The sequence below is a fragment of the Gobio gobio genome (genome assembly GCF_949357685.1).
Source record: "Gobio gobio genome assembly, chromosome: 5".
Taxonomy (NCBI): Eukaryota; Metazoa; Chordata; class Actinopteri; order Cypriniformes; family Gobionidae; genus Gobio; species Gobio gobio.
In genome coordinates this window covers 20942870-20969257 of record NC_137101.1, presented here as the reverse complement: position 1 = coordinate 20969257, position 26388 = coordinate 20942870, and the positions used below count along the sequence as shown (strand labels likewise).

General features: G+C 38.1%; 2 protein-coding genes across 10 annotated transcripts in view; one reads left to right on the top strand and one right to left on the bottom strand.

Moving 5' to 3' along the window:
* Window positions 1-18294, top strand: part of gsap (gamma-secretase activating protein) — a 27513-nt gene extending 9219 nt beyond the window's left edge. For 7 of the 8 annotated variants that reach the window (XM_079818265.1, XM_079818264.1, XM_079818269.1 and 4 more), the window contains 19 exons: window positions 812-889; window positions 966-1052; window positions 1185-1277; window positions 2687-2907; window positions 3053-3122; window positions 3206-3285; window positions 3450-3530; window positions 4166-4300; window positions 5113-5171; window positions 5467-5498; window positions 7626-7687; window positions 9145-9240; window positions 11469-11539; window positions 11627-11721; window positions 15179-15298; window positions 15652-15713; window positions 16460-16564; window positions 16661-16757; window positions 16871-18294. In XM_079818265.1, the coding sequence (XP_079674391.1) occupies window positions 812-889; window positions 966-1052; window positions 1185-1277; window positions 2687-2907; window positions 3053-3122; window positions 3206-3285; window positions 3450-3530; window positions 4166-4300; window positions 5113-5171; window positions 5467-5498; window positions 7626-7687; window positions 9145-9240; window positions 11469-11539; window positions 11627-11721; window positions 15179-15298; window positions 15652-15713; window positions 16460-16564; window positions 16661-16757; window positions 16871-16971 (1745 nt within the window). In that variant the 3' untranslated portion in view covers window positions 16972-18294. Of the gene's footprint in view, window positions 1-811; window positions 890-965; window positions 1053-1184; window positions 1278-2686; window positions 2908-3052; window positions 3123-3205; window positions 3286-3449; window positions 3531-4165; window positions 4301-5112; window positions 5172-5466; window positions 5499-7625; window positions 7688-9144; window positions 9535-11468; window positions 11540-11626; window positions 11722-15178; window positions 15299-15651; window positions 15714-16459; window positions 16565-16660; window positions 16758-16870 lie in introns of those variants that run through there. The other variant, XM_079818270.1, reaches the window with a different exon arrangement.
* The window catches only part of ccdc146 (coiled-coil domain containing 146), a 25084-nt gene continuing 14253 nt past the window's right edge, over window positions 15558-26388 (bottom strand). For both annotated transcript variants that reach the window (XM_079818261.1, XM_079818262.1), the window contains exons 13-19: window positions 24633-24857; window positions 24307-24535; window positions 21704-21823; window positions 20873-21010; window positions 20338-20586; window positions 18288-18489; window positions 15558-15828 (exon numbers count right to left, since the gene is read on the bottom strand). In XM_079818261.1, coding sequence (XP_079674387.1) covers window positions 18289-18489; window positions 20338-20586; window positions 20873-21010; window positions 21704-21823; window positions 24307-24535; window positions 24633-24857 — 1162 coding nt within the window. In that variant the 3' untranslated portion in view covers window positions 15558-15828; window position 18288. The remainder of the gene's footprint in view (window positions 15829-18287; window positions 18490-20337; window positions 20587-20872; window positions 21011-21703; window positions 21824-24306; window positions 24536-24632; window positions 24858-26388) is intronic.

The window sequence follows — 26388 nt, the reverse complement described above, 5'->3', positions numbered from 1 at the left end:
CAAGACAACAAAAATGCTGAATTTATTAAAACGACCCATTCAAAAGTTTATGAACCATTGATTATCAATGCTGTGTGTCGTTCCCTGGATGATCCACGGCTGTTTTTTTTTTTTTGTGATGGTTGTTCATGAGTCCCTTGTTTGTCCTGAGCAGTTAAACTGCACAATGTTCTTCGGAAAAATCCTCCAGGTCCTGCACATTCTTCTGTTTTCCAGCATCTTTTGCACATTTGAACCCCCTCCAGCAGTGACTGTATCCATCCTTTTACACAGAGGACAATTGAGGGACCCAAACACAACTATTAAAAAAGGTTGAAACATTCACTGCTGCTCCAGAAGGAAACATGATGCATTAAGAGCCGGGAGGTGAAAACTTTTGAACAGGAGGATGATGTCAAAAATTTTATTTTTTTGCCCTTCGGAAGCAACAGAAGATACTTACATGTTTCTCGGAAGACAAAAAAAAAATTACAATTTACCTTGATTTTCAAATTCAATAAGTTTTCACCCCCCGGCTCTTAAAGTCTTGTGGATTATTTTTTAAGCAAAATATCTTATTCAGGACAGTACTAAATAAAAAATAATATGCATTTTGTATGATCTCTCTTATTTAGTTAAGATTATTCACATTTTCTGAATTCTGCAAGCGGTTCACATACTTTTTCTTGCAACTGTACTCCGTAAATCGCTGACATGATTTCTGCTGATCTGCATTTTAGCTGTATTGGCTTCAGATTTGCGTGTGACATCTAAATTATTTGATTTGAACTGATGTAAGTTGCTGTTCTGAATCTCTGAATGTCTCTGAAAGGAACCATGTGTGTGTGCTACAGCCACCCGGTGCGCTGGCATAAGGACGCCTCATACACTATCGCATTTGTGCACAGAGGTATAAACATCATGCTACAGTGACATAAGCATTCACATAGATCTTTATATAGGATTAAATAGACTCTCTTTGATAGGTTGCAGTAAGACGTTCACTGTATCTCTAGAGAAAGGCTCTACACCAGCTAATTTGCCAACCGTCCATCCTATCTTCATTCATCTGGGTCAGTATAGCTATCATCACTCATTTAACCCGCTGAAATCCATCCAACCCAGTCTGCAATTCATTCAATAATAGAAAGTCATTGATCTGAAATAGTGTCAAGGGTTCAGTTGTGATGATTTATTTGTTTCAGATTATTATATAGTGGTGTACCTTGCTGATCAGTTCCTGCACCTCATCAACTGCAGACAACAAGACCTGCTCTGCTACAGTCTTTTCCTGTCAGGTAAGGCCTCATATATTTTTTTTGTTTACTGTTTTTGTTAGGGTTTTGTTTTCGTTTATTTAGTTTTTTGTTTTGTTTAATGTTTTGTTTGTGTTGTTTTGTTGTTTGGGTTAGTCTTTGTTTTTCGTTTAGTGTTTTCGTTTGTTTGGTTTTGGGGTTTGTTTTAGTTAGGGTTCGTTTTTGGTTCGTTTTGTTTTTGCTTTGTTTTGGGTATTATGTTGTGTTGTTTTTTGTTTTGTTTAGCGGTTTTTTGTTTTGTTTTTAGGGTTAGTTTTTAGTTTTTGTTTAGTGTTTTTGCTTGTTTTGGGTTCTGGGGGGTATTCCAGAAAGCAGGTTATGTGCCATACCTGGGTATGTTTAAGAGCAAGTAAGCGGATAACCTCAACTTTCGGTTCCAAAAACGGAGGTTACTTTCAGGGTATGTAAGTAGCCATAGCAACTCACTCTCTGAACATAAGCTGCTCCGGAGCAGCTCATGTTCCAGGGTTAGTTTGCTCAACAGATATTAAGATGTGTGTTATATAATTAATAGAGTTATATTAATATAACTAAATGTGTTATATAGTTACAGTTATAATACCGGTATACAATATTATATATATACTAATTCTAAAGCGCTATTATAACAAGGTAATGTTTGAATGATAATTTAATTCAAATATATTTATTATTTATTTAATTGGCATCTCACATATGGATCTGCATTCAATTAATTAGCATCAAACAAACAATATAATCCTTATTCTCAGTGAATACAGATTACTTTTTAAACAAAAAAAATTATTGCACAACCACCAAATAGGTGGCGATATGCACTAAATAGGTTATGTAAATCTCCATTAAACAAAAGAAGAAGAAGGAAATAGTATGGCACTTGTCCGTTTCCATGGTGACTCGTTCGTCGCTCTGTTCAGAATGTCTTGTGTTTTCATGGTTAACATACTCTGGGTTGTCTTAACTTACTACTGGGTGCGTTTTTGGAACCCGCATGCCTCGGTTAAGCAAGGTTTGGGTTAATCAACCCAATTTCAAGGTATATGTGACAGTAAGTTAACCTTGCTTTCTGGAATACCCCCCTGTTCTGTTTAGTGTTTTTGTTTTGTTTTCACTTGAACTTTTGCAGTATTATTTTGGAATTTCTGATATTTTGACTTTTGCATCATTTGGTTAAAATCAGTTGTTATGTAGCTATTTACATTACTACTTTAATTTGTGATTTTTTGTTTATTTTTATTTTGTGTTATGAATGTTGGACTTAGCAGGGCTAGCATATAACTTATATTTGGGGTGATTTTGACTGTAATATGTCCTTGATACATTTTGCTTGAACTGATATTGCAGTACTGATCCATTCACCTGTGTTTTGCGTGTTTTCTTTGTGTATTACCTTACTTTGTGCTGTCTCGCAGGGGCAGATGGTCATATTGAAGCACTGAGTTTGGGCAGTGAGGTTGTGAGTATGTCTGGCAGCAGGCTGCTTGATGTCCGAGCTGGCAGGATGTACACCATGGATCTCAACCCTGACTTCCTGCTTGAGCTTCTCAGTTCAGACAGGCCTGAGGCCCAGCGGCTCGCTGCCCTGCACTGCATGCTGGTCTACCTGCAGCCAAATCCTGTGATAGAGCATAAGGTGTGTGAGAGAGAGAGAGAGAGAGAGAGAGAGAGAGAGAGAGAGAGAGAGAGAGAGAGAGAGAGAGAGAGAGAGAGAGATTTGTTTTGTAATTAGGATATGTGCCGAAAACTCATGTATGATTCTCATTTCTCTTTCGGCCCAGATTATAAACTGGATAAGTGAGAATGTCATGAGCTTTGATGCTTTTGATCAGATTCAGGAGTTCATTCTAGGTGAGTGCTTGTGTGTTATGTGGCCCATGTCTGTTTTGCATACTAAACTAGTATTATAAATAACTGTAAAACTCTCATTTCAGCCTCCTTGTACAGAATAAGCTACCAGCAGTGTGTGAGCCTAGATAAGTTGTTGCCATACTCCTGTGTGCTTGAGAAGAAGGTAAAATATGTACTGTACTTTATCATTTTAGTACTTTCCCCCCTCATAAAAAAGCGCATACATTACTTATTTTAAAATATCTTTTGTGACTTCTATCTGTTTAATGGAAACTTGAAAGAAGGTCTTGTGTTCCTTTTTTAAATTTATGTCATTTGCATTTCTAGGAGCTTCCTGTTGCTCTGACGGCAATCCCTGGGGTGAAATGCACCCCTGAACTGCTCTGTCAACCAATAATCAAAGGGAAGGTAAGAGGTAGTCCACATGCATTAATATATTTCATAAAACATTCTTTGCATGATGAACAGAAAGACAGTTTATGCATTTAATTTTGTTAAGATGTTAAAAATGTTAAGATTGATAACTGTTTGAATTTAAAGTCAATTTTGAAATCAAAATTGATCCACTTTACTTTAATACATGTGCCTGAGCTTATTGTACACAATCCACGTATGTAACAACATTACAGAGGTAAAATGGACTGACAAATAAACTTGAAGAGCAGCAGTTTACTAACTTAGCACTAGGTGGCAGGAGAGTCTCAGATCAGTGCTAGTGCAGACCAAAGGGGATCCATATCTAATTCATTAAATCTGCTTGGGAGAGGTATTAGTTAGAGGAAAACACATCAACAGGAAATGTTTGAGCTGTGAAATAGATTTCAACTGTCAGCTGAAACCAAAAATTGATAGTTGTGCTAAACATTTGCCAGGGCTTCAGTCCAGATCGATTCTTAAGACATACTTCATTTGCCAAAAGGGAACACTTACTTATGCTTCACTGCTTTATCTATGAAACATCTGTTTTGCAAATCTTCTTTTGTGATAACGTTGTAATTGCATTATATTATTGTTGTAATGATTTTGGTTATGGTGGGTTGAAGGCTAAAAGCCTGCAGGGTTACTGGGAGGAGCTACAGCATGTTTTGGACAGAATGAGGTACTTTGAGGCGGTACCGAGCCCACGCTTCAGGACCAATCTGATTAAGGAGGACTGGATCAGATTTCAGGCTACTATGGTGAGCACTAAGACCACACATTACGCATCAGGACTTACACAAAGCATTTGAATGTAGCTGAAGTGACCCAGAATCTGTTAAACATCAATAAAATATGTTAAAATGTTTATTTTGTTTAATCAAAAAGTTTCATGATGTTTTGTGTGATTTCTAAAAACTGATTGGATCTGATTTGAGCCATAGCACAAGCAACCATTTCACACACACGTTTACAAAAATCCCTAGTGGAGCATGTAAATGGAGAAAGACATTCTGTGCAGATAATTTATTTTTGAAATCAAACCCAGATGGGATGTTTAACAAAAGTCATTTGCATTCATGTGAAAGTTAATCATCTGCGAAGCTCAAAAAGTGAAATATTACCCACGGGTGAAATCCCGTCATTTACGGGAAATGTGAACACCAGCTGAGGACAGCAAAAACACTGTGAAATATAAAATTATGGCTATATTGGGAAAATTGTTTTATTATTGAGTTGAGTGAAAAGTATATAATTCAGACAAGTTGAAGAACCCAATAATTACACATATGATTTTGATTTATATTTGATTTAATTATTTTGAATTTATTGACTGCCCTAGTTATAATATATTGAATATATTAGGTTGCTACACAAATATACATTTATAAATGTATACTATTATAAGCAGTGTGTATTATATATTTGTTATAAATATAAATTATTGATAATAATAAACATTATATTAAGTAAATTCATTTAGTGCCAAAAAAGTCATTTTGACTGGTCAGAAGCTAGGACTATAGCCTACTAGTACTCTGTTTTATAATGTCCATTTTTGTTATTGCTGCAGAACTCGGAGAAGAAGAAATCCCCCCACTCTTATCGCCAGATTGAGGAGAACACCAAAAAGTGGGTGGGGTTTGGCATGTACCAAATGCTATGTGTGCGTGAGTGTGCATGGGAAGGCAAGAGAGCATGTTACACTTTCAAAACAAAGTAACCCTTAAAACACACACACACACAAAAAATCAGTACATCTAATAAATATCCTGTGTCTTGCTACAGAAATGGCTTTTTTAAAGCTTATCTATCTGAGCTGAGTGTGTTTAATGTTGATGGTTTAATGAGACCCAGGGCTGAGAAGAATGAAACGCAGTTTGATGCAATTTAAATGTATCTTTTCCTGTCTGTTTCTTGTGTGCAGAGTTCTGTCCATGGTGGACACCTGGCGTTTGGGTAAGTGAAACTTTTTTTAACATAGTCAGTTGTGTCAACGAAAGGACACTTGTCTTGAGATTATTTTTCCCTGATAAAATCCGGGAAATTTTTCAAACTTTCATGGAAAGTCCCATTGACTTGAGTTTCAGGGTCACGTTCTCTGGTTTGAATGTAATCGGTCTCCAGGTTTATGTGTAGTTAATCAAGAACCTTGTTAAATCAGAGGAAAATGGGAGGAGGAATTCCATAGTGTTATATAAGAGTGATTACAGTACCTCCTTCCTACTCTCAAAACACACGCTCACACACGAGACAAATCTACTGTTATCTCGTGTTAGTCAGAATACCTTTCAGTGCAATATGTTTCTTTCACTTAAATCTTGTCATTCCCCACCAAGCATTTAAGGAACACGCCGACTTTTTTGGAGTTTAGCTTATTCACCGTATCCCCCAGAGTCCATACATACCATTCTCATCTCTGTGTGTCACATAACTCTGCCTGACACACCCACCGCTAGCCGAGCTTAGCACAAAGACTGGAGGTAAACGGCTCCAGCTAGCCTACTGCTCAATAAGTGACAAAATAACGCCAACATTTTCCTATTTACATGTTGTGATGTGCATTAGTTACATTCTGTACTAAGACCGACGGAAAATGAAAAGTTGCGATTTTCTAGACCGATATGGCTAGAAACTATACTCTAATTCCTGCGTAATGATCAAGGAACTTTGCTGCGGTACCATGGGTGCAACGGCGCAATGATATTACACAAAAGCATAGTGACCAAGAAATGAGTCCAACATTTAAATGTGCATAAGTGTGAATGAGATTAGAGAGTCACGGATGAAAGCTAGATGGGTTTGAAGTTACATTAAAGGTCCTGTTCTTCGTGATCCCACTTTTCAAACTTTACTTAGTGTGTAATGTTGCTGTTAGAGCATAAATAATACCTGTAAAGTTATAAAGCTCAAAGTTCAATGCCAAGCGAGATATTTTATTTAACAGAAGTTCCCTTTCAAAGCCTACAGCGAACGGCCGGTTTGGACTACATCCCTGTACTCCCTGCTTTAATGACGTCAGTAGAACAGTTTGTCGACTAACCTCCGCCCACAAGAATACGCAAAAAAGGGGGCGTGGTCTTGTTGCTCTCCCACGTGGAGAAGAGGAAGTGTTGCGTTCGGTTGCGTTCGTAGAGTGTGTTTGTCGCCATGTCGTCGAGACGCTGTTATTTTCATCCCGGAGTCAAGTCACCTTTGTTTGGCCTTCAGGGACGCTGTACTTTGAGCGCATGCATCTCCCTGTTATGGTAAGAGGCGTGACCTTTCCGGGCAACGTGCGCTAAGCTGCTGTCGAATCACAACACGGGAACCACTGGCACAATCAGAACTCGTTACGTATTTCTGAAGGAGGGACTTCATAGAACAGGGAAATCCTCAAGCCGTTTTTAGGACAGTGAAAACAGCGGTATACAGAAAAGTAAATTGTGTGAAAAATACTGTTTTTTTTTTACACGCGAAACATGAACACATGTTATATTGCACACTGTTAACACAATCAAAGCTTAAAAAAAAACAGGAAAAACGGGACCTTTAAAGGAGCACGCCGACGTTTTTGGACTTTAGCTTATTCACCGTATCCCCCAGAGTTAGATAAGTCCATACATACCATTCTCATCTCTGTGCGTGCCATAACTCTGTCTGACGCACCCACCGCTAGCCTAGCTTAGCACAAAGACTGGAGGTAAATGGCTCCAGCTAGCCTACTGCTCAATAAGTGACAAAATAACGCCAACATTTTCCTATTTACATGTTGTGATGTGTATAGTTACATTCTGTACTAAGACCGACGGAAAATGAAAAGTTGCGATTTTCTAGACCGATATGGCTAGAAACTATACTCTCATTCCTGCGTAATGATCAAGGAACTTTGCTGCCGTACCATGAGTGCAGCGGCGCAATGATATTACACAAAAGCATAGTGACCAAGAAATGAGTCCAACATTTAAATGTGCATAAGTGTGAATGACATTTGAGAGTCACGGATGAAAGCTAGATGGGTTTGAAGTTACATTAAGTGAGTAAACGATGACAGGTTTGTGTAAACTACACTCTCCATTCCTCGCTCACCTTCTTCTGTCCTTTCAGATAGGCGTGTAGTTCCACTGTTTCAGGAGGAAGACCAACAGCAGAGGGTGCTGGTGGGCCTGGTGAGTGGTGAGCCTGTCAGTTGTCCAGCATCCATCAGTGGTCAGCTGTAACTCTCCACACAATATAAGCTGACATGTCATAGATCAAAGAAGCTGAAATCAGAGTGAAAAGGGGACAATAAGTGCAGCCAATACTAGATCATTATACAAACCCTGAGAATGACCGTGAGGATAAAAGCCCTAATCAGAAAAAGTGCTCTCACATGGAGATTTTTCATAAAATGTTCTTGTGACTGCAGTAGTAAGATTTAAAAGGGTCATCGGATGCAAAATTCACTTTTAAATGCTGTTTGCATATAAATGTGTCTTTGCAGTGTGTGGACACAACCACCATACAATGATAAAAATCCATTCACTCCTTTTTTTTGTTTTAAATCCTCGAAAAGTCTAAACGCTCTCAATAATCAAGCCGTTTAAATTTCTTGCTCCACCCACAACCGCTAATGGACTGTCCCATATTAGCATATTTCCGCCCTCAGCCAGTTGTACAGTCTCTTGCCCTGTCCCAAATGGCACCCTAAACCCTCGCGGTCTTCCTCTGAGTCCGCACTTTCACGACGTAATGCCACTTTGACTGCCGGGAAGAAGTCCGCTGCATCGCTCACACCAGTGCGGGCTCTGCAGAAGTGCACATCGAGGGCGCATTTCGACCTCAAGGGGGGCGCTCGTGAGCACCCTTCTGAGGCTTAACATGACAAATGGGACACCTTACGGTCTCATGGACTTAACAGACACGCACACGCAGCGGCCATTGTAAGTCCACAAGACCGAAAGTGCACATGAAGTGTGCCATTTGGGACAGGGCCACAGTCCGCCAAGGCAGCACTTCACGCCCCACGGAAGAGAGGGGTGGGGTGAGCAGTAGTTCATTATCATTTAAAGTGACATGCACCGAAACAGTCATTCTTGAAATCATCCATTTGGATAAATTCTTTAAGGGCTTTATTTTCAGCATTCACAGGTTAAAATGGACCAGCTTTATCAATTAAAATTTAGAAATTTCAGGTTTGTGTCCACGGTTTTAAGTGTGTGTATGTTCACTACTCACTACTCCTAATGTGTGTGCACTAACTTGGATGGGTTCAATGCAGAGGACAAATTCCAACTGTGGGTTACCATACTTGGCCTTCACATGTCACTTAAACTGCATAACTGTCTTGTTCCAGGCAACTTATTGGTTTAAAAAAAGAATTATATGTTATATATTTGTTTGATTTATATATTTGGTCAGCACTCGCATAATAAGCAGTGCAAATGTTCCTGCTCTTGTCAGCTTTTTTGGGCAATAATGACCAGCAGACTGTACATTAACTTCTTTTTAAAGTTATCTTCATTTGCCAAGCATTATATTACATTTTAACGATACTATTATATTGTAATTTTGAAGCTTGGGTTTAAAATAGGCTTAAATTTCAGTTTTGTCTTTGTTCTCAAGGGTTATATATTTGTTTTTTCAGATGGTGGACAAACTCAGAGAACACTTGAACAGGCATTTATCACGATTGGGGAAGAAAAAGATTGATTTGCTGGTGGTGAATTATGCTGCAAAGCTGGTATGTGTTTGTGCTCTTACATCATTACGCCAGAGATCTCTCGCAGTGCACGTGTTAGCAATTGGCAACTGCGGGACAAATCTCCTCTGTCGACACAAAACCATGCAGAACCTTAAGCAAAGCACACACTACAAGACTAAAGCCTGTGGCCCTTTCTTGTGTTAAGACTGAGTAGTTTGCAACAAGTAGTTCCAGATGAATTGATACACCTCGTCTGCTATTGGATTGTAAAGTGTGGGCAAAAATTAGTCTTTAACCCTCTGGGGCTCTTCGGTCATTTCTGACCCGAATTAAAAAAATTTTTTTTAAAAATCACACTCAGGACCTTCGGGTCAAAAAGACCCCCATAGGAAATTAATGGGAAATTGGCAAAAATATGAAAATACAGAGTTTTTTTGTGCATACAATCTACAAATCAGCCAGGATGCAGAAAAAAGGACTCAACAGTGAAGGGGTGAATCTCTAAAACATCAAGAGTGCAAAACAGACAAAAAAACTCACACACACACACACACACACAAAAACACAATTAGCTTTTGGAATGGCACACATTAATTTGTGTGTGCGTGTATTTTTGTGGGTGTTATAAGTGTGTGTGTGTGTGTGTGTGTGTGTGTGTGAGAGTTTTTTTGTCTGTTTTGCACTCTTGATGTTTTAGAGATTCACCCCTTCACTGTTGAGTCCTTTTTTTCTGCGTCCTGGCTGATTTGTAGATTGTATGCACAAAAAAACTAATTTCCCATTCATTTCCTATGGGGGTCATTTTTGACCCGAAGGTCCTGAGTGTGACTTTTTTTTTTTACGACCACTTAGACTTTTCAAATCCTTGGGGTGTTCATATACCAAGTACCAATAAAATCACCAAGTTTCGGACCTTTGCGATGAAGCTACGATTTTTTAATTTGTTTTATAAAAAGCAAGATCCACTATAATGGTAATAATGTGCTATTGCGTGATAAAAATGCTCAATGTGTCCACCGGATGGCACCGATCTCATTAAAAAAATTGCTTTCATGAGGCCTAGGCTTGACTCTAAAATGAAATGCAGCTTTAAAGCTACACTGTGTGATATTTTCCCCCATCTAGTGGTTAAAAGGTATATGACCACCCAGTGAATATTAGTTTCTCTTCCTCTCAATTCCGATTTCGTTTTAACTCCTACGGTGGCCGATTTAGTCCAATATTAATATGGCTTCCAGTTCGACCTCGTCCACATTCGACACGGTGCCATCGAGTGTTAAAACGCGAAAGGCGAAGCTTGAATTTACGGGTATGTCCCTCTTTGGCTAATGTACTTTCAAGCTGGAGGGGCAACATGGCGACCCGCATTCGAAACCCTTACCCGTATGTATTTTCAATGGCATATTATAAACTTACGAGAATACTTTATTACTTGAAAGAAGTAAATATACATTAATGAGCACATATTTTTGAAAGAACTAAGTGTTTTTAGCTAAGAATAAACTAAAAAAGTTACACAGTGTAGCTTTAATAAAAAAATTATATATATATATTTTTTTTTTTTATTATATTCAATGGGAAAAAATGGGTCATAATTATTGCATAAATATTAATTATAAATCATAAAATTATCTCAAAACACCAAAAAAGAAAAGAAAAAATATTATTGAACAAAAATATATTTAATTGATTTTACATTTTTTAAGGGTGATGACCTATCTTGATAGTTTGCACTTTGAGCTTACACTTGGTGTTTGATAAACTCTTGTCCTTATGCCAAAACAGTTATCTCTCTCCTGCTGGGAATATTGAAACAAACCCCCATAATGTGCTGCTTTTCTATTACGTAAGGGAAGAAAAGGTCACCACCAAATTGACACGGGATCTAACCCGTTCGGGAGACCAGGGGGGAAGCAGATGGACGTTTACTGGTTCTTCCTGTTTTCAGATCAGGGCGAGCATGAGGATGTGAGAAACCATGCGTGATCTGCCTAGTCTAAGCACATGTTTGAGTTAGAGAACTTGCTCAAGTGAAACTAAAGTGAGCAGGGGTGGTTCTTGTGAATTTGTGCTCTCCATGAAAACAGGAAGGGAAAGTGATTCAGATTGTCCAGTGCACTTTCTGACAGTCACTTAAGGACAGCAAGAGTTTATTTCCACTAAACATCCTCATAGATTCTTAGTAGTTTCATGGGGATTGGTGTTGTCTTGAATCATATTTTTGTCTAAAGTATTTTTAGTAATATATGGCTGTATTCTCTGTTTAGCTTGAACTGGTCTGGCATGTGTTGGAATTGGTATGGCAGAAGCTGAAGTTGGGCCCCTGGGTGCTCTGCATGTACGTGTACCTGTCCGTGTTTTACTTCCTCATCGAAAGTGCTTGATTGCTTTTATCTAAAGCCTTTCATTTGTCTCTCTGTTCTAGTAAGCAGCAGGGCAGTTCAGAAGAGTGGGCGATGTTTCATGTGATGTTTCGCATTCTGGAAGCAACTAAAGGGCTCTGTCTCCCACTCCCTCCAGGTAAGAGGAAGCCTGACAATCTGACAACATTTAGAAAACAGTTCCGAAACCCAGTGAGCCTTTTTGTCTACCTACATAAAAAGCTGCCTATTAAGACAGAATCCTAACTGGATCTCATAAGTGACACTCTAAATGGGCAGAAACTCACACAAATATTCCTCCTCACGTGAAGAGACACAAATCACAATGCTATGCTGAAAACACAGTACACTATTCATCGTAAAAATGCACACACAAACTAAATAGAAGTATATTAGCCACATCCAAAATCACATACTGTCTGAGTAGGTACTACATTTGATTTCGAACTTAATTTGTGACTATAGATAAGTAAATGTTCTATATCAGGGGTGTCCAAAATATGTCCTTGAGGGCCACTGCAGAGTTTAGCTCCAAATTGCCTCAACACACCTGCCTTGAAGTTTCTAGTATGATTAGCTGGTTCAGGTGTGTTTAATTGAGGTTGGAGCTGAACTATGCAGGACAGTGGACCTCCAGGAGCAGGATTGGACACCCCTGTTCTATATAGTATGAATGTGTGCAGCATGAATGTAATCCGGGCGTATGTAACCTGTCAGAGACTAGTAGTCAGATCTCCTACTGTTTTTTGAATAGCATTAATTCTGACAAGCTACGTATTTCACATACTACCTTTCACTTACTATATAGTAGGGAGCAGTAGCCTGACGTCTTCATACTCAGATTCTAGTCAGAATATGAGTCTGATACTGCTCCACTGGGCTGTGATTATGGGGGCGTGTTTCAACCGAACCAGGAAAGAAAATGCCTCTGCAATCAATTGGATAGACCTACAACCAATCAGAGCAAGTGACATGTTGAGCGACGCATAGTTGTCAACAGAACTCAACTGTATGCACGCTGGAAGAAGTAGAGGAAGAAGATGCGTGGAAACGATCTTTGCCGGTGTTGTAAAAATTATTTAAGGATACACGGAGTACTTACCAACATGATCATCATTTCTGAGAGAAATAGTAAAGCTGAATGCATATACGAACAAGTTCTCCGTTTAGGATTAGAACGAATTCAACCCAAGCGCTCTTTGGTGACATGGATGATTACGTTACTGTTGATCATCTGTCCATCATCGTATAAAGCCCTCCCTGACAATATGATTGGTTTGAGCATAGTTGCTCCACAACGGATCAAGTCCAGACCGAACTTCCCGACCTCAAATGTTGTGGGCAGGGCTAAATTCGGCTGGCATCCAGGCTGAGGGAGCAGTGTTGGGGAGTAACTAGTTACATGTAACGGAGTTACGTAATTTAATTACAAAATAAATGTAACTTTAATCCATTACAGTTACTGAGAAAAAAATGTGTAATTAAATTACAGTTACTTATGAAAATGTTAACAGTTACAAAGTTGTTACATCTGAATAATACAGCAAAGATATGTTGAATAATATTAATTTGTTGCTTTGCCTGGTTATGATGTGCACTATGTCTCCTGCCATTGGTTCTGTTTGAATTTGCAGCACACCACGTCTGCCAATTACATCAATCCACATTGCCACTGAAAGCTTTAGGCTACAACCTGTTGGTTTTGATAAAAATGTGTTCCAGTGCTGGAAATGTAAAAATCATATCATCCAGAAATTAGAAAAGGCTGCAAATATAACAGTTCAGCGCAAAATATGTCTGCCAACTATTAAAATGCTATCGGCATCGAAAGTTTACAGATTTACGCAAAACTTTTGTGATATTTTCTAAATGTTGATAAAAAACGATTGCTAAGTGACGGCGTTTCCATTTACCGATATTATCCTCTTGTGATAAGTCATTCCAAAAATTAGGCTAACGTATGTTGGTAGGTTTACTTATATCCCAGCCACCGCACTAGCCATTATTTTTAAGCGAAGGCGTGTTATCCAAGCATTAATGGCAAGGAAAGTCCCTTATACTTGGGAGAGGCCACGTATGGGGTGTTTGTGGGTGTTTTTCCCTTATACCTGCTTCAAGGTCTTCATGATAATTTGTGGCATTTCTTTGTGTTTAGAATCCAGTGTTCCTGTCATTATTTTGTCTTTTATGAGTTTAAATAAAGAACTCTGTCTCGTCTAAACATACTACGTCATCTTTAAAGAATGATCGACTTTTACACCACCAGGTGACCTGAAAATGTTTCCATTGCAGTTTTGTCAAAATTCCCTTTTTCGAATTGCCTGAAAATCCACCTTGTGCGAACGTAAAAACTTTTTTGCGATATATGGGAGTTTTTGCGAAATTGACTAGTTTCCATTGGGTGTATTTTCAATTTTCAATTTGAAGGGTAATGGAAATGCGGCTAATGTTAAACCTGAGGAAGCATCTCCTATGATGAATGTTAACCTAAAGCGCCTCCACCTAGTGGACAAATCTCTCTATTAGTTTGTCCCATTTTGACTTGCTATTTTAAATAGAGCTATTTAACTACACAGTGCTTGGTCATTGAGTCTAAACAATATTTTAGGTGGAATATAACTGTATTAAAAAAAACAATAGCATGCATGTTATGACAGCTATACTGTTGGCATCTCTTTGGGTTGACAGTGAGTATGAAACTAAATCAATTCTTGCTTCTGTTAGTGAAAAATCAATATTAGGCTTTATTATGGTATAATGTTTTCCCTTCAGAATAGCATGCAGATAATTTTTTATATCAGCCAGAAGAAAAACATGTTTTTTACTACAGTATAATGATCTAGAATTGAGCATCTTCACAACTAAATATGACAATCTCTGTTTTTTAGAGGTTGAATGTTTGAAAATGATTAACAGTTAAAAACATTTGTTAGAAAAATAATCAAATGTAATCAGTTACATTACTTTAATAAAGTAATTGAAATAGTTACACTACTTTACATTACATTTTAAACAGAGTAACTTGTAATCTGTAACCCATTACATTTCCAAAGTAACCTTCCCAACGCTGTTAGGGAGGTAGGCATATTTGGATGCGGGGATAGACAAATTGGCATTTATTGCACCTTTTTTAGAAGGTGCAAAAAGAGCTAATGTTCTTATACCCTAAGAAAAGGGGAGCTGCTGTGTTTTCTTTCCATGTTTAGACACTTTTAGAGATTGTGATGTCAAAAGGGAAAAACAGAACCTTTAGTTCTCCTATGCCTGGCCAAAGATATTTGAACCCTCTGAAGATTAATCAAATGAGCATCTCTCCAAAATTCAGAATGAATCCCATGTAGTTTAGCTGCTGGGTGTGTCCGATTTGACAGATTCTACGACCCAGTGAGGGAAAAAAGCTGTTTGTGAAATCTGAAGTGTGCCAGATATGTCTGGGTGGATCCGCTCTTTGACACAAATGCTTTGGCTTGGGCTCAGACCCGCCTGGGGAAATGATTAGGATTGGAATCGTTGAACCAATCCACTCTGTCCATCACATAACGGTTTAAAATAGTTAAATCAAAAAAGTGGTTTATTATGTGTGCATCTGTACCTAGGTTATTCTACACTGTTAAGTGTCCTCGGAGTCCGTTGTCTCCCACGGCACACTTTTCTCCAGTATGTGGACCACGGCCTTCTTCAGCTCACAGAACCATTTGTTTCACGCCTTATGACAGGTACTAATTTAAACACACACATTTTAATATAGCCTATTTCTAAAGCTGTCCATTTATTTATTGTGTACTTATTACTTTACCTGGCACCTTTGAACTTTTTCCTACAGCATATATTTGTGGTCGCCACACTAAGGACTCCAATAGGCAAAAACATACCCCTGACCTGGAGGAAATGAGTTAGATTTGAATCAAACAGTGCCTTAGGATAAAATTGAGAGTGCTTTCATAAAAAAAAATAAAAAAAATAGTCCACATTATTAAAGAACAAGCATCATTTAGGAGCCAGTGTTTTATTTTAAGAACAATTTTACAGTATGTTCTCTCACTCTTTCTGTCTATCTACCTCATGACAGGTTTAGATAACAGTGATGCCAATGAGCAGCTGAAGTTCAGTATATTGAAAAGACTTCCAGAGGTAACTTTCCTACTTGGCTCTTCTCTTGAAATATTTGCCTTGTAAAGTCCTGGTTCGCTTTTCCTCACTTCTCAGTCTCAGTGTGGAGCTGCTCTCGGCAATGTCAGTAATTATCCTGTGTAGAAGAAAAGGAATGTGAGAATGTTTGTGGTTGTGTGTTGGGTCACAGCATGTTCTTGGGCTTCAGTCTTTGTTTTCTAGTCTTAAGGCAGCCAAGTGAGAGAGTGCGGCAGGTGTTTTAGAAAAATACAAGCCAATTTCCAGCTTAGCGATTAGTCTTGCTGTTTTCCATGGTAGTGCAGTCATGCGTTCTGATTTTCAACCTCTTCCCTTTGCTGTGGAAACATTTTGGTGTTATATTTTGAATGATTCAGCAGTGCATGTTATTCCAAAGGATTCCAAAATTTCTCTTTGGTATCTATCAAAATATAATATAACTTGCTCTGGGTCAGGAAAATGTTAACCAATTGTCAAACAGTTACAGTAATCAGCTTTTCTAAAATGTTGACAGTAGTTAACACAGTATTTTAATGCCAGATAAATAAATAAAGGTTACAGCAATAATGGCAAATTGGTACCATCTAGTTTGAATCTAGTATGAAACTCCCACTTTTCATAATCAAATAAATTCCAGAAGTCCCATCTAATATTTTCACTCAATGAATATTCTATTTGAATCACAAATGTTACATTATGGAAGTAAAATGGGTTGTGAATGCCAGTTGATGTTATGTTTTTGTAATTAGCATATGGAGCAGAAAGTGAGCCAGCGGTGGGATCACCCCATCACCTCTGCGTGCATCTCCAGAGAATACGTCAGGACTCTATTGGACAAATACTCAGAGAGCAGGGTAAATATTCTTAGGAATCTGAATCATGATCTTGGCTCTTTGATCAGAGCAAATGCTCCCATGTTTACCAGCTAAACAAGTTATCTTTTTTTTTAGGACTCTGCACTGTTGGACAATGGCAAGTCAAGTTTCTATCCTGACTTTCTGCCTCTAAGCTACCTCGCCAAGTTTCTCTCCGACAGGGAGGAACAAGGTACATGTTTTCAGAGATGAATTCAATCATAAAATATGTTCTGGGATATGTTCTGGGATAGTAAATGTTATCATTTACTGTAAGGTATTGATCGTGTGGGTGTTGTGTTTCAGCTCAGAACCCTTTTGAAGAGCAGGAGAATGTGGATGCCAGGTTTGTGGAGGAGACGGCCTTAAAGCAGACTCTAATCAATCTGGGCTTCGAAGTCAAGTAAAAACAGCCCAGTACAAACAGAAACATGGGAAATTATGGGGAGAAGTGCCCCTGGCCAAAGTACAAAAGCTTGGTTAATTTAGGTGACTGTAGTAAGTTTTAAGTTTTATGGACATCATACTAAAAACTGAAGCCCAAAATCAAGCTGTTGACCAAAGATTATTTCCTGGCTGTCAGTCTGCTCTTTAAATATCACATTTTAGTACCCATATGGACACGTACTGACTCTACTGATGCCAATACGTATGGGGAATATTATGCACTTTTCTATACACGCAATGGAAGAGCACCAACAAAAGACACATAAAGGGATTTTTTTTTCCAGATGTTGTATGGAGTCAAGTGGGTTCATCTGTAAATATTTCTCAAACAAGAAATAAAAAAAATCATATATTCTTTGTACTCTTCATTTTGCAAATTGAGATTCTTTTTGTCGATAGTAATTTCCTGAAAGGTTATTTTTGATTACCGCCTGTATGTTTGCAATTATGCTGTTGAGCCTCTAAGGCATGGTATTCACTTTGCAGCTGTTTTTAGATGGTTATTGGTTACTTTTCTATAAAGCACACATTGGGCTACTAAGTGTATAAAAACCACACTATTAATGAAGTTGATTAAGCTATATCTGTATCTAGATCAGGGGTTGGTGAAATACCAATGTATAAAATCATCCAAATGATTTGGCTAAAGGTTAAGCATTTTCTTGCCTCCAAATAGAGGATACTATTACAAATGCATCTATTAAATGCTGAAAAATTTATTTTCAACATATTTAAAATTACACTTATTTTTTTAATCTGGTAGCTAAATCTATTAGTATTTTTTAATCATATTCATATTTTTATTTAAAAATTCTATATTCCCATGTATTTTGAAATGGGGCCTGTGTGTATATATTTATATATACACTGTAGGATGCACAGTGATTAACAAAAATTGCTGTGATTTTTTTTTCAGGTGAAAAAAAATCTTTAAACCACGTGATATTAGAGAAGAAAACAATTCCATTGAATGTCCCATATGGTTCTGTAATAAATTTCCCTGTATGATTCAGATGTGCATGGGTTCACAGGCCATAGTCCCATGTCTAACTCCTCTCCCACCCATCAGCTCTGGCAGATCTCTAAAGAATCTCTCAGAATTCCCAGCATGCCTCCAGCAGAAGCTTCACTGCTTATAAATGAGACCCATATGACACAAGTATTATGTTAACATCACTAGTTCTGAGGAAATGGACCAGATTGCTTAGAAATGGGAGCACATCTGGACATTTATTTTCAAATCTATAAGCATCATCGGTTTTCAGATGAGACTCACGCTAGATCTCAATAGGTTTGAATTTTGGTTTGCGGATGTGACGAATGTTGGCACCACGTTCGGAGGGTTTAAAGGGGGCCAGGGCTCCGTAGTGTTTGGGCACTGGCAAAGGATCGTCAGTGGGGATGTAAGCATTGGGTCGAAGCTGTGCCGTGGTGTAAACACCGCTTGGAAGCTGGTTCCACTCATCTTCCTCAGCCATCTAAAGAACATAAACATAGAAAAACATTCGTATCACACAAACATGATGTTAATGATGGTTTAAATATTTACCTAAATATATATTATTTAAAGTATGATTCAGCTATCATTTGAAGGTTTAACAGAAACTGTGCTTTAGCACAGACCTGATCCGACACCATTGCCCTTATAATGGTAGGATGAATTTACATGAACCAATCATGACCAAGAAGTTCATATGAGGGCAAATCTCATGAAAACACTTACTGTAAGATTTGAGTCACTTGTGCCTGTAGTATGTTTAATTTGTATTGTGCAATTCGGAAGCTTCACTTTTTCCACAATTTGTTATGTTATAGCCTTATTCCAAAATGGATTAAATTCATTATTTTCCTCAAAATTCTACAAACAATACTCCATAATGATAACATGAAAGAAGTTTGTTTGAAATCTTTGCAAATTTATTAAAAATAAAAAACTTAAAAAAAAATCACATTTACATAAGTATTCACAGCCTTTGCTCAATACTTTGTTGAATCACCTTTGGCACCTATTACAGCCTTTTTGAGTATGATGCTACAAGCTTGGCACACCTATTTTTGGGAAGTTTCTCCTATTCTTCTTTGCAGGACCTTTCAAGCTCCATCAGATTGGATGGGGAGCATCGGTGCACAGCCATTTTTTAGTCCTCTCCAGAGATGTTCAATCGGGTTCAAGTCTGGGCTCTGGCTGGGCCACTCAAGGACATTCACAGAGTTGTCCCGTAGCCTCTCCTATGTTATCTTGGCTGTATTTTTAGGGTCGTTGTCCTGTTGGAAGAGAAACCTTCGCCCCAGTCTGAGGTCCAGAGTGCTCTGGAGTGGGTTTTCATAATTTCTCTGTAAATTGCTGCCTTCATCTTTCCCTCGATCCTGACTAGTCTCACAACTCCTGCCGCTGAAAAACATCCCCACTGCATGATGCTGCCACCACCATGCTCCACTGTAGGGATGGTATTGGCCAGGTGATGAGCGGTGCCTGGTTTCCTCCAAACATGGTGCCATGCCATTCAGGCCAATCTTTGTTTGTTCAGACAAGATCATTTTGTTTCTCATGGTCTGAGAGTCCTTCAGGTGCCTTTTGGCAAACTCCAGGCGGGCTGTCATGTGCCTTTTACTGAGAAGTGGCTTCCGTCTGGCCACTCTACGCCTGATTGGTGGAGTGCTGCAGAGATTGTTGTTCTTCTGGAAGGTTCTCTTCTCTCCACAAAAAAACACTGGAGCTCTGTCAGAGTGACCATCAGGTTCTTGGTCACTTCCCTGACTAAGGCCCTTCTCCCCCAATCGCTCAGTTTGGCCGGGCAACCAGCTCTAGGAAGAGTCCTGGTGGTTCCAAACTTCTTCCATTTACGGATGATGGAGGCCACTGTGCTCACTGGGACCTTCAATGCTGCAGATCTGTGTCTCAATACAATCCTGTCTCAGAGGTCTACAGGTTTGTGCTCTGACATGCACTGTTAACTGTGGGACCTTATATAGACAGGTGTGTGCCTGTCAAATCAACTGAATTTACCACAGGTGGACTCCAATCAAGTTGTAGAAACATCTCAAGGATGATCAGTGGAAACATGATTTTAGTTTTGAGTGTCATGGCAAAGGCTGTGAATACTTATATACATGCGATTTTTTTCGTTTTTTATTTTTAATAAATTTGCAAAGATTTCAAATTCTTTCACGTTGTCATTATAGGGTATTGTTTGTAGAATTCTGAGGAAAAAAATGCATTTAATAAATTTTGGAAAAAGGCTGTAACATAACAAAATGTGGAAAAAGTGAAGCGCTGTGAATACGTTCCGGATGCACTGTATGTTTGATGACATCTGGAGGCTTACCCTGGCTTTTTTCTCTGCGTCTGCCTGGCGTCTGTGGAGATCTCGAAGGTAACGCAGCCACTCGTTCTCCATGTTGTCTGAGGGGGGCAGGCCCTGCTCCACACGCCTCTGACACATGTCCAGCTGTAGTTCCCTTTCTTTCATCTCCTGCTGCAGTGTCATACACTCCGCCTGCCGCATGGACAGCTCCGCTACCACTGCCATCGTTTTACGAGTGCGCTCCCTAATTTGAGCCTGCAGCTCATTCACCTAAAACACGTCAACACACGGTAAATGAGTTTGTTACAACTACTGGCTATATGACCTTTTCTGTGATTACATTTAGTTAAGCAGAATGATTGGCTAGAGAGGAAGAGAGCTTGCTATGGTTCATTAATGTGGGCGGCTGATGTGTTTTGGCGATAATGAGGTATTTTTGGTCAACGCTTGATGTCCAATGTAAATTCTGGGTCCTGAAGCAAAACTAGTCTAGGACGGATCTAAACCAACTATGTTGCTATGCTGTGTGTTAGGGTAAATGTGTCTGTGAGCTTACTTTCATAGCCAGATGCAGCGTGTCTTCTTTACCGTTCTCAGCTTTGGTTTGGATGCGCTGGGAAAGGCGTGTAACCTGCTCATACACAAGCTCCATTTCCAAGATCTGAGTCTCTTTATCTCCCAGTTGCACCTCGAACTAAACAGACACACGCACACCAGTGTGCAAAATTTGTACCTACTTTATGAGTGCATATCTTTCTAACCATATAAAATGCAGTCTGTGTAATCATTTTATGTAATATACTTTAAATGAATCCGTTCATTAAAATTCTCAATAGATTACATTCATTTTATTACGTAATAAATTATCAAAGTTAAAATTAAAATTAAGTCAACATTGTCTCATGTTATACAATAAAATGTGTAAACAAGTATGTATTAATATATATGTAAAACACAAACTAGGTCTAGAATAGACATAATTATTGAAATAATATTTATATAATTATTAAATAATGTAATATCATATGAAATCAGGTGTTACAAAAAAAACTATTATTAGATTACATTAAGAAAATGTTATTTATATATTTTGTACAAAATACCATATGCTAATTACAAAAAAATACTGTATGTATGACACAAACTTGGTCTTGAATAGAAATAATATTATTGTGTAATAATATTCTTAAATACAAGAATAAGAAAAGAAATCAAGTGCTACAAATAAAAAACAGAGGAATTCATTAATTAAGTTCTACATTTGTTTTCGATGGCTGTGCTTAGTGGGCTTGATCAACAGAAGGGTCTCCACAAACACTGAACTGCCAACCAAACAATTAAACCCAAATATTTACCTTCATGCTGATGGCAAATGTTTTATCTATACCTGTTCAATCTTCTCGATGAGCTCCTCAGGAGATGCATCTTCTCCACTAAGTTTTCTTGCACTTCTATGGTTCACAACAGTCGCTTCTAGACTAGTCAGTTTGTCTTTCGTCTCAGACAGCTGTGGCATAGAAAAACAACCCTCAGCACACCATTAAAACAGAGGACTCATTTAAAGCTCTTATGCTCTCATTACACAGATGTACAGACAGTATAAAGAAAACATGTATTTTCTGTCATATTTATTGATATAGATCCTCTGTAGGTGAGGCCACTCCAGAGAGTGAACTTGGCTGATGCCTCCCTATAAGATTAATTTAGTTGGTTTGATGGCGTCAGGTTGCCGGCAGATGTGTCATTGTGCTCTTCAGTCACTACAGACTGTATTGTGAGGCTTCCGGCTATGTCACAACAGAGAAATCATCTGGTGCCAACATGAGGTGGAATACATTTTTGTTGTGCTCATTGAAAGGCAGATGGTTTGAAATGTCTTCACAAACACAATAAAGCTAACGTAATTGGATGAAGGATTGTTAAATGTCTTACCCTGTTGAAAAAAAACAGCATATGCTGGTTATGTATGTTTTGAAGCATGGCAGCTGGTTTGAGCTGGTCGGTTTGCTGGTTCCTTAGCTGGTTTAAGCTGGTCAAGTGCTGGTCCTAAGAAACTAGCTCCAGCTCAGGACCAGCTTGAACCAGCTCATGACCAACTAAGGACCAGCATAAACCAGCTTCCATACTTCAAAACATCCCTAACTTTTAACAGGGTAATCTTTTGCTTATACTGTAAATCATAATCTTTGCTGGCTAGAAATAGTCTCTTAGGCCATGGCAGGTTAAGACTCAGTGTTAAGCATCTCAGAAAAGAGAACAAGCTGGAACATCGAGCTACGTCATTGTTATGTAAGACTACAGCCAGGAAGAGCAACACACATGCCAATTAAACACATGACAGGACAAGGGCTGGAGTAAAAGGTAATTTTTTTGTTCTCTGCCAGCTGAGGAATGAAAGCCTGGCACGGGCCAGAACAAAATTGTTGAATAAAGTCATTATTTTTGTTTGTTTTTGCACAAAAAAAAGTATTCTCGTCGCATCATTAAATTAAGGTTGAACCACTGGAGTCACATGGTCTATTTTAACAATGTTTCTACTTTTCTGGGCCTTGAAAGTTGTCATTAAATAGCTGTCTATCTGGGGGTCAGAAAGCTCTCAGATTTCATCAAAAACATCTTAATTTGTGTTAATATGTACAAAGGTTTTACAGGTTTGGAACGACAGGAGGGTGAGTAATTAATGACAGAATGTTCATTTTAGGGTGAACTATCCCTTTAAGCAATCTAATGAATTACAGTAATAGAAGGTGGGAAGAAGATGTTTGGGGTCTGAGTCTTAATCCTTTGTTTCTGCTTGGCGGTTTCCCTGGCATTCCATGAAGAGTAGGATGACTTGTTGCTTGTTCAGGGGCTTGTTCAAGTACAGGACATATTGTGATACCAAGAATTGAAAGGTCATCGCATGTCTGTGCCTACAAGGAAAAATATTTCTTACCTATTATTTCTTCCCATTTTGATGTGTTGCACAGCTACTTCAACAAGTTTATTTCCCCCTCTGCTGCAAAGTCCATTAAACTACCATTCAAAGGTTTGGGATCAGTACGATTTTTTTATGGTTTTGAAATAAAATCTCTTATTCTCAGCGACAAATCAGCGACAGTAAATATAATATATAAAACGGACATTTGGATATTTGACTTAACAGTGACAACATGTTTACTGCACACATAGACATATTGAGGCATACTGAGTGTCAGGATCCCAAAATTTACCCATTCTTCCTGCTGAAGCTTCACTTGTATTGCCTGTATCCACTTTTATCTTCTTAAACGCTCATTTTTTTGGGTCGACAGCTTATAAAAACTTATTTCTGTGTTTTTTAGCTTGTTTGCTGTACACCTTGTCACATATCAGCTTTTAGACATTGTTCTGTTTTTTGTTATAAGTCCGAAATGACAATGAGGCAGCCTCACGCAATGCAAAGTCAATGGAGAGCGTTGGATTGTTTTCCCCCCCGGTGTGGGCGTGGCCTAAATATGCTCGGTATCTATAGTTTCTGGGGACACAAGACATTTTACCCCTGACTTTAAAACCCTACAGCAGTATCAAGAACTAGTGACATGATCTAATATCTAAGTGTTTATTTAGTCTGCTCTAATGTAGTAGATGTTGATATGAAGAGACTCTGTAGATTAAACACAGAAGGTTATAAAACTCAAAGAGATTCTCGCCGAGATGGTTTATTTCACTTATCTCTTTTAAAAGGAACTATAAATGGTACAAAGCACACATATGTGCATACGAGTACCACCTTAGAGGGCAATACATTTTTGGAATATTATATACAATCTAACCTTTACTTACATTCTACTGCATTATAGTGGGTTTGTTTATGCAATATTTATATTGTTCGAACTTCTTTTTGATTTATGTATCTGTGACAGGTCATCTCTTTGCCTTCTTCTCCCAATCTCATGCAAAAGTTAGCCTCTGAGAAGCCTGTATTTTTTTTTCTTTCCTTTTCTTTTTTCCCCCCCAAATTGCAGGTACCTGTATCTGTAATAAGATGCTCTCTTCTTCCAGGGTCCGTTTGATTGACAGCTGTTTCTTCTGCAGGTTGGTTTGTCTTTCTAGCTCCTTCTCTTTCATTTTCAGGATGCTGATTTCATCCTCATTGTTCTGTATCACCAGTTTGCTTTCTTTAATCATTTCATCCAGCACATTTAGCCTCTCATAGAAAACACACAATTCCTGGTCTCTCTCTACAAGCTGCACACCCCTGACAACACAAACAACATAAAAAGTTTTGATGAAAATGCAAGTCCAGACTGCAAGAAGGTCTGTAAAGAGCTGTAAACTTCCCTAAACTCTCTCACCGCTTGTTGCGTTCTTGCATGGTGCCATCATAGCTCTTGCAAATACGCAACCGGTTTTGCTCCAGCATGTCGATTGTGTACGTGAGCTTGCTGAGGTTCAATTTCTGCTCCTCTCGTTTCTGGTGCATTTCCTCCAGAACCTTTAACATCCGTATAAGCTCATTCTTCATATGGTCTCTGAGCTTTAAGCTTTGAGAGTGTTGTAGATCGGACTTTTGCAGCAACCTAGAGGGAAATCATGCAATACAAGATTTCTAAATGTAAAGTCATATTAGTGAAATTTCATGGGCCAAAAATGTCCATTGCCTATTGTCAAAAGTACAGTGATGTATGAAGATCAATGTGGTGAACCTGCATGACCAACATGAACCATTGCAAAATCTGCGTTGGGAAATCTCACACCTTAAGGCATCTGTTCTCATGGGATCTCGGTGTTATGGAAACCTTATCTGTTATTTCAGTTGTTAACATTGTTAATTAATGCATTAACTAACATGAATTAACAATGAAAAAAATTTTTTTTTACAGCATTTATTATAAATCATTGTTAACAATGTTGGGGAAAGTTACTTTTAAAAGTAATGCATTGCAATATTGTGTAACTCCTAAAAAGTAACTAATTGCCTTACTTAGTTACGATTTATGGAAAGTAATGAGTTACTTTACATGTTAACTTGAAAATGGTAATCAGATTATGTATCCGACTACCCCCAAATTAATGTTAGTTAATACAAATTCACATATGAGTTCACAGTCATATTATTTCACAGTGTGTTAACTAATGTGAACAGAAACAACTTTTGAAATTAAAAATGTATTAGTAAATGCTGAGATTAACATGAATTAAGATAAATAAATGACGTAGAAGTACTTAGTTCATGTTTAATAATATGTGACCCTGTCTGTGAAAACCCAGCTAAAGTCATTTTTTTGTCATTCGCTGTTTTATACATAAAATCATCCTACATAATGTAAAGAACATTCTGTGAAAATATAACCTTGATATCTTTAATATTGACTGGGTAGGATCATGTCAAAAGTTAGCTGAATTTCGGCCTCAGAAAATCATGATTTGGAGAAATTCCAATTTTAAAATCAAGCTTATTTTTGAAATTGTAAAACATTTTAACCATTATTATTCTGATAATGTGCCATATACCACATTAAAGCTAAGATTCTCCCATTTTCAGTGATATAGGACACATTTATGGGAAAATTCTTAGTTTTGTTAAACAAGTCTTATTTATTATGATGTGCATGTCCAAAAAGCGTAAAACATTGAAACGAATGGGGGTACCACAAGAGCTTGATTTACCAAGTCAGTTCACTCTAATGATTTGTAGACTATAACTTTATTAGTAAAATGAAATCTCAGTAGAAAATGTCATTAATAGGCCTATATATATATCCATTAATATTTAAAACATCCATAGAAAATCTCACTGTGTAAGATTTGGAGTAAATCCAGGACTAGGCCTAATGCCCTAACAAGTTAACAGGTCAGTCTCAAACTTTGTGCAGATAGTTAGTCATAACTGTGAATCTTCACTTAGATTAGATTATGATTCATTAGGATTTTTTCATGGCTCATTGTGCTTAATAACTCTTTTAGCCTACATAAAGCACGTCCTGCACTTTATGTTCTCATTCATGCATGCTCTATTCGTATAGGTTTACAAACCGAAACCAAAACATCAGACGCAAGAGCTTTGCTTACGAAGGACACACGCAACTTTTTTATATTAATATATAATAC